Source organism: Poecilia formosa, unplaced genomic scaffold (genome assembly GCF_000485575.1).
Source record: "Poecilia formosa unplaced genomic scaffold, Poecilia_formosa-5.1.2 Scaffold561, whole genome shotgun sequence".
In the NCBI taxonomy this organism is placed as follows: Eukaryota; Metazoa; Chordata; class Actinopteri; order Cyprinodontiformes; family Poeciliidae; genus Poecilia; species Poecilia formosa.
Genome location: NW_006800500.1, coordinates 80,109 through 87,096, shown reverse-complemented (window position 1 = coordinate 87,096; position 6,988 = coordinate 80,109). Strand labels below are relative to the sequence as shown.

The following is a 6,988-nucleotide window of genomic DNA, read 5'->3' as shown; positions in this document are numbered from 1 at the left end:
TGCGAGATGCTTCCCTGATAAACTCCTGGCTCACCGCTGACCTGCTGCCTTGCCAAGAGGACGTCCTTCAGCTGCACGCATTTCAGAAACACTAACAGCTGAAACGTCTCTGAAAGACAGAGACGTGGTGACTGAACCAGCCAACACTGGGACTCTGCTGCTCAGGAAGCTGAAGGAGGTAAACAGGCTCACCTCCTTCAGTCTGAAGCTGACAAGCTCTGCTATTCCACCACCTTTACCTTGTTGTTGCTCCACCCAGGCAGAGAGACTCTGGAGTCATGGGAATGATCCACCAGTCATTTCTAAGTGAGAACAAATAATCACATCTTCCCGATTCTTCTGCTGGGATCCAATCAGATCCATCAGGAGACCTAAACTCCTCCTTGGCTAATAAGGATTGTCCTGGATGAAAACGACTTTAGACCCTTGAATGTGTCCAATCCGTTCAGGAGACGAAATTAAACTCCTCAGCTAACTCCTTTCAGTATGGAGGCTCTCCTGTATAATAATTGAAATAACTAAATGAAAACTAACATGACTGCAATAATAAACAGAATAGAATATTCTTTGCACCGTGATTCATTCATATTAACCGAACTGAAGAGAGTGGAGTTCCTCCCAAACGCCAAAGGAGCGTCGACCTGAGGTGCGTTTGATTTGTGCTACCTTGCACGCTGCACCTCCCACAGCCAGCTCTCTGGAAAGTAGCTTCTCACCAACGACGGCGCCTGATCGAAGTCTGCACCCAGTTCTGGAGAGAAACACCAAGTCAGGCGTCAGTCGGGTCCAGACAGAAGGAACGGACCAGAACCGGCCGGACTCACCGTAGCGTCCCAGAACCAGCCTGTCGCCCTGGTCCAGGTGCCGCTGGTAGAACTCGCAGCACTGGCTGAAGGCCGCCTTGCAGGCCTCGTTCTTGATTCTGAGCTTCTGGAAGGCCTGGTCTGCGTACTGCTGGCAGCTCACGCTCTTCGGGATGTACTTCATCCCCGCTAAGCAGCAGCTCTTCTTGGAGCCGAAAGTTCTGGCTGCAGAGAGACGGACCCAGACAGAACCAGAACCAACAGCAGCGACTGTTTTTACATCATTGCTTCTGTTTCTGTTGTTTTACGTTTTTAGTCACTTTGGATGTTTGAAATCTTCACGGCTGTTTGCAGGAAGATTTGATTTTTATTATTTGGTCTTTGCTTGTTACAACAACCACACAAACAGTTGAATGTGTCAAGCTTTCCTGAATCTTTGAGATGGTCTCAAGTTATAGTTAAATCAGCCAAACTTACAGACCAACCAACCAATCAAATCATTTGTTTATCTTTAGTTAGTTTTTAGACATAGATGTGACAGAGGACTAAACTCTGAACGGAAACGTCAGACGGACGTAGTGATGGTGGATCGTACCTTTAGCCTCCTTTTGTGCGTCGGTCAATTCTCTCTTTGGACGAACGGCGGCGGTACACGGATCACCTGTGGAACAAGCCGCCATCACTGAGCAGATGGTGATAGTTTCTGATTCCTTACTCTGAGTGGTGGACGTACTGCTGGACGACGGGGCGGCGTTGGCATTGGTCATAAAGGTGAGGCCAGCCAATCGGAAGACGTCGGCGTTGTCTTTGCCGCCGCCTCCTCCACAGCCCAGGTCGCTGTGCTCGAAGTGACGAAGGACCTGCGGGCCACCGTACATCCTGTCAGAGCGCCGCCCGACCGCACCGCTCAACTCAACACAACAAACAAGCTCAGGTCAAACTGACTGTTACCATGGAAACAGGGTCCCTGTAATTGGGTCGTAGGCTTAAGACAGCAGAGTCTACCGCCGACAGAGCCACCATGCTGCCCTGATTGGTTCTGATGTCCAGCTTGATGTTCTCCTTTGGCTTGTAGAGTCTTTCCTGGAATAAGATGTTGGTCTGACAGACAACAACATGTTAGCCGACACATTTCAGATGAGTTCCTGCTGATGAACCAGAGAGGCAGCCAGACTGCAGCACCTGGAGGCCGTTGACACACTTGTCTTTGACGTCCATCCAGACGGAGTCCGCCACCAGCTCTGTGGTTCCTTCTCCGTCCAGGATGTAGTAGACCAGCAGCCTGATGGATGGCACCATGGAGGTTGTCACCAGGAAGTTCAGGTTCTGTTTGCCATCAACGCTGGAGGCAAAGTTCTGACTTTTAAAAAACACCACCTTCCCTTTAGACAGCACCTACAGGGGAGCAGCGGCGAAGCCATCAGTAACTATGGCAACAGGGGAAGCAACGTGTGCGACCGCCTCCTCACCAAGTAGTTGAGAGTCCTGATGTTCAGGTAGGAGGGAGCGGCGGTGTACACCTGGATGTTGGCGTAGTGGCTGACCTGGAGGGTGTGGCCGAACATGGGCGTGTCGATGTAAAGGTACCGCTGGTTCGGGGAGTGATAGGCCACGGCCTCCAGCGCCAGACTGGCCTGACTCTGAGCTGGCAGGGTGGGGTCCGCCGTCTCAAACTGGGTCGACAACAACCAGACCAGTTACACCAAGAGTACCGAAAGACAAATCTCCTGTTTTTGTCCCACCTAACGTTTCAGATCATCAAGCTAACGTTAACATCAGGCAAACAGAACCTGAATCTATATGAAAAGCACCTTCTAAAGCTCAGCTCAATAAACCTGCAAGGGGGTAAATACTTTTCACAGCCCAGCAGTGGCAGATCTTCCTCACCTTCAGTTGTGCCCTGACTGCATTTTTCTGGGGGTTGCAGATAAAATACAAGAGGCCATCAGATCCACTGCTTCTGCTCTCCCCACAGGACATGGCCTCCCTTTCTCCTGTGTTCATGACCAGCTGACGCTCCACCAGACGCACCTGCACCAGGCTCACCGGCTCGTCCAGGTGATCCTTCACCATTACCTGCAGAGACAAAGGGCCTGTGGAGCTGAACAAGGTGTGGGCCACAGGGGAGTCAGAAGGTCCAACCAGATGTTGCCTCTGGTTCTGGAACAGCTGGAACGCCTCAATGGAGGTCCGTTTTCTGGACACATCTGGAATTTGTGCCAAAGGAGCCCAGGCCAACTAGTGCTAAACACTTTTCAGGTGGGACTCCATGATGCATACCTGGATTTTGTAAGGAAGTCCCGGTTTGATGAACGGAGGCGTCGAGATGAGGCTCAGACGGTACGGTGACCTGACAAATTTCACAGTAGCAAACTCCGCCTCCTGAGTGATCCCACCTGGAGGGCGACATCCAGTCCAAACGGTGAGAAGGGGAGGACCTGGTTTCAGGGTGGTATGATGTCAGCGTACCTGTGTCCTCCTGCAGCAGCACCGCTACATACAGGTAGCTTCCCACCAGGCTGTCCAGGTCTCTCGGTCCATCGTGTTTGTGCAGAACCTTCTGCATGTTAACAGTCACATCCAGTTCACCTGTCGGAGAGAGCTGAGAGAAGGAGACAAACGAACCCCATGTTGGGAGATGTCTCTTAGGAGTTTCATCAGCTACCGTCAGAGAAGTCTTTGAGGCTGCTGCGTGTCAGGGCCTTACTCTTTCTCTGGTGACTGATGTGGGAATGATGACAGGAGCATTCTTCTCTCTGACGTATCCATAACGCAGGAACACCTCTCCTTCAGCCACCGGTGCGCCGTGGAGATACCTGCCAAAGGTCAGAGCACCGCAGGGTAAACATGGCCGCTCAGGTCGAACGGCTGAGCAGCTGGAGGAGATCAGGCCTCACCTGGCTGAAATCTTGAAGTGGAACTGACTGAACTGACTGTGGCTGATGAAGTTTGTCCTTGGATTCATTTGGATGGAGAAACTAGGAAGAACTGACAGAGGAGGAGAACATCACAGATCATCACCTCCACCAGCAGGGCTCATATCAAACTCTGAGACGTACCGTATTCTTTAACTTCAAAATCCGTCTTGGCTTTTGTTGTGAAATCATCTGTGTAGGAAGCTTCTATTGTCCAAATTCCCAACCTGCAAGTACAGAGAACTCAGGAAAACCATCTGGGAATAACCCGAAGGTCTTCCCGCCTCGGCAGAGGTCTTCCTTACTTTGGTTTGATGGGAATCCTGAAGGGGTTTTGCATCGACGGGATTCCATTGTTCACATCAACAATCTCCACAACGTCTACCGTGATGTGATCTGGATCCTGTCGGGAACAAAGACGTTCATTGACATGGCAACCAATCGTCAACTCATTTATGGTCCTGGGCTCATCAGGCTCACCTTGAAGGTTAAGAAGACGCTGCGATTGGCTGGTCTCAGCTCCTGGTTCATGGAGAACGCCCTCACTTTGACTGAACACATCACAAACAGTTTTATTCAGCAAACCTGAACAATCTGTGTTCAACCTGAGTGAAGAACCAAGAAGGCCCGACCTTTCTGATGAGGCGTGTAGAGCGGTTTGTCTGTTTGGATGAACAGGAAGCCGTTGGATCGGGAAACCGGGATGGACAGGTGACGGTTGATTCCGTTTGATTGGACGTGAAGAATCACATGATTCAAATTCTTATTCTCTGGAAGTGGCAGCAACTAAAGAGACACAGAAACACAGGAATCAACACCCAGGTGTTTTCAGATACACTCCATGTTGGGCTGCGGTTGCCACAAAGTACATCTGGTCTTAACTGCTTCCAGCGAATGTTATCTGTTGCTATGGTTTCTCTGTTTTCTGTATTTTTTATTTTTTTTTTCTCTTGTTCTGCAGGTGTGGAGGCAGACTTCTAGGATCGCCTGTCCCTTTAAACCTTTCTCTCTTTCGTTTCCATTTCTGTGTCCATTACATTGGAAATATACAAAACAAATGTTTATTAAGTTCAGGGTCATAGTGGAAGCCGCTGGGCTTCTCCTGACATTTTGAGCGCCACATATTTTATTTATTTATATATATATATATATATATATATATATATTTTTTTTTTTTACAGAAATCGTAATAATAATCAGTCAGGTGAGTAATGCAGAGAGCTTCAGGAGGATTTCTCACCCGGACTTTAGCGACGCCCTGGTAGTTGTTCTGGCTGTTGAGCCGCAGGGAGTCCTTGGACAGTTCCCTGTGATCCAGAGCCATGGACGTCTTCAGGAAGACGTAGACGGTTTCCTCCGTGGAGGAACCGAACAGCTGAACAAACACCGTCTCCACTGCATCCAGGCACACCGACAGGGGCGCTGTGATCAGGAAGCTGTCAGAAAGAGACGCCATCACTGCTGGTGGTGAAATACCACAGAAGAAGAAGAGTCCGATCACCAGCTGGACTCCGTTATGAATCTGTTTATGATAAATCACAGAAATCCTGACGATGAAACTTAAAGTTCCTAATCAGAGGCCAGTTAGACCAGAAAGCTGCAGGATTCAGTAAAAGAAATAAATGCTGAATAAATGATGAATAAATGTTGAATAAATGATGAATAAAGCATCAGAATAAATCTGGACAGAAGGAAAAGTTCTGGAAACTTTAACGTGTTTGTGTTTCAAGAGTTTTGGGTTTTGAGTTCGTCTGAACTCTGATGTTTGTTGCCACTGATCGTTTTACTGGTTTCTGTGGTAAATATTTGCTCAGCAGGTGAACCCGCTGGCTGTGTGTGCGCCCCCTGCTGCTGGTCAGGTAGAAGGCAGAGTGGAGGGACCTCCACCCAGATGACAGCCTGCCAGGCTGGTTCAGCTGTAAACATGATCAAACATCCGCTCTGCTTCGCTGCTCAGGCTCGGTTCTGGTCCATCCGTCAGATGATTTCTCCTCCTGATTGTTTCTGTGCTGAACAAAAATAAACTTTCCAGAAGAAGGTCGTCATCCAACAGAGGAAAACCAACCTTCAGGAAAATAACTTCACATTTGCTGAGTTTCCTCCTTTAGTCCAGTCTGTTGCTGGATCAAAATGAGCTGAAAGGTTCAGACAGGCAGTCAGAAACACGTGGGGGAGGGAGCTAGAGGCTGACAGCAGCACTGGAGGAGCTGCAGGGTTTCCAACCCGTTCCGGTTCGGTTCTACAGGAGACGAGGATCGGCCCGGACCACAGCGTCACCTTGCAGAACCATTTTCAGTTCGCTTGGCCGCCATCCCAATCGGACCGATGGACGTGTAACACGGCGGTGTGAGTGTCATGATGTGGGGTTTTTCTGGCAGGACTCCTTCAGCAGCCCAGAACAGCTGGAGGACTCCTACCAGGAAGACTTGGTCCAGTTAAAGGACAGACTTTGGTTTTCACATTTTTCTTTGCAACAAATTCAGTTTTACAAGATTTCTGTCAGATTAAAGCCAGAAATCCTGACAGAGTTTAAGAACATTTAAATGTTCTTAAATTTAAATTCATTTAATGTTCTTCATTAAGTGAAGAACATTAAATTAAATGTTCTTCATTTAATTTTGTACCATAACAACTGTCTCCATAATCCAGCCACCAGCTCTCTGATCGTCTGTTTTATCTCCAAAATACAACAACCAATCACGTAGAAGACAGGAGCTTCACTTACGACTGAGCGTCCGTCCTCCAGCACAGAGTCCAAACCCAAACCAGCAGAACTAACGGCTTCATCCTGAGCAGCCAGACTGACGGCCAGAGGCTCCGAGCCTCTTTATCACTTATTGATCGGCTCAGACACGAGGACAGAGGACGGACTTTTCCTCTGGGACGGTTTGAGTGTCCCAAAGGTGAGTTTACTCAGCCTGCTGTGTTTTCCCATCTTACCCAACACCGATGACCCGACAGAGAAAAGCTGCTGTGAAAACTAAACAAAAAAACACTGAAATGTTTGGGTTTTCCAGAACCAGAACTTCCAGAAGCTGCTCTGGATCCCTGAAGAACGTGAGAACTTTTACCTGGAGGGTCTCATCTGGTTCTGGCATTTCTCTTTACAGAAACTAGAAATATTTATCTAGAAACATCACCTCAACCTGAAGCTGATCAGAACCAGGATGATCAGAACCAGGATGATCAGAACCAAGATGATCAGAACCAGGATGATCAGAACCAAGATGATCAGAACCAGGATGATCAGAACCAAGATGATCAGAACCA

At 48.6% G+C, this 6,988-nt stretch overlaps 1 protein-coding gene across 2 annotated transcripts in view; it reads right to left on the bottom strand.

Annotated features, from left to right (window-relative positions):
* The window catches only part of c5 (complement component 5), a 29,682-nt gene extending 23,056 nt beyond the window's left edge, over positions 1-6,626 (bottom strand). Inside the window, exons 1-18 of one of the 2 annotated variants that reach the window (XM_007540819.2) lie at positions 6,444-6,626; positions 4,959-5,154; positions 4,351-4,504; positions 4,199-4,269; positions 4,024-4,121; positions 3,863-3,945; positions 3,701-3,791; positions 3,511-3,619; positions 3,273-3,405; positions 3,084-3,199; positions 2,691-2,879; positions 2,273-2,476; positions 1,986-2,198; positions 1,755-1,904; positions 1,537-1,663; positions 1,399-1,464; positions 825-1,028; positions 667-751 (exon numbers count right to left, since the gene is read on the bottom strand). In XM_007540819.2, coding sequence (XP_007540881.1) covers positions 667-751; positions 825-1,028; positions 1,399-1,464; positions 1,537-1,663; positions 1,755-1,904; positions 1,986-2,198; positions 2,273-2,476; positions 2,691-2,879; positions 3,084-3,199; positions 3,273-3,405; positions 3,511-3,619; positions 3,701-3,791; positions 3,863-3,945; positions 4,024-4,121; positions 4,199-4,269; positions 4,351-4,504; positions 4,959-5,154; positions 6,444-6,505 — 2,351 coding nt within the window. In that variant the 5' untranslated portion in view covers positions 6,506-6,626. The remainder of the gene's footprint in view (positions 1-666; positions 752-824; positions 1,029-1,398; positions 1,465-1,536; positions 1,664-1,754; positions 1,905-1,985; positions 2,199-2,272; positions 2,477-2,690; positions 2,880-3,083; positions 3,200-3,272; positions 3,406-3,510; positions 3,620-3,700; positions 3,792-3,862; positions 3,946-4,023; positions 4,122-4,198; positions 4,270-4,350; positions 4,505-4,958; positions 5,155-6,443) is intronic. The other variant, XM_016665285.1, reaches the window with a different exon arrangement.
* Between the last annotated feature and the right edge of the window lie 362 nt (positions 6,627-6,988).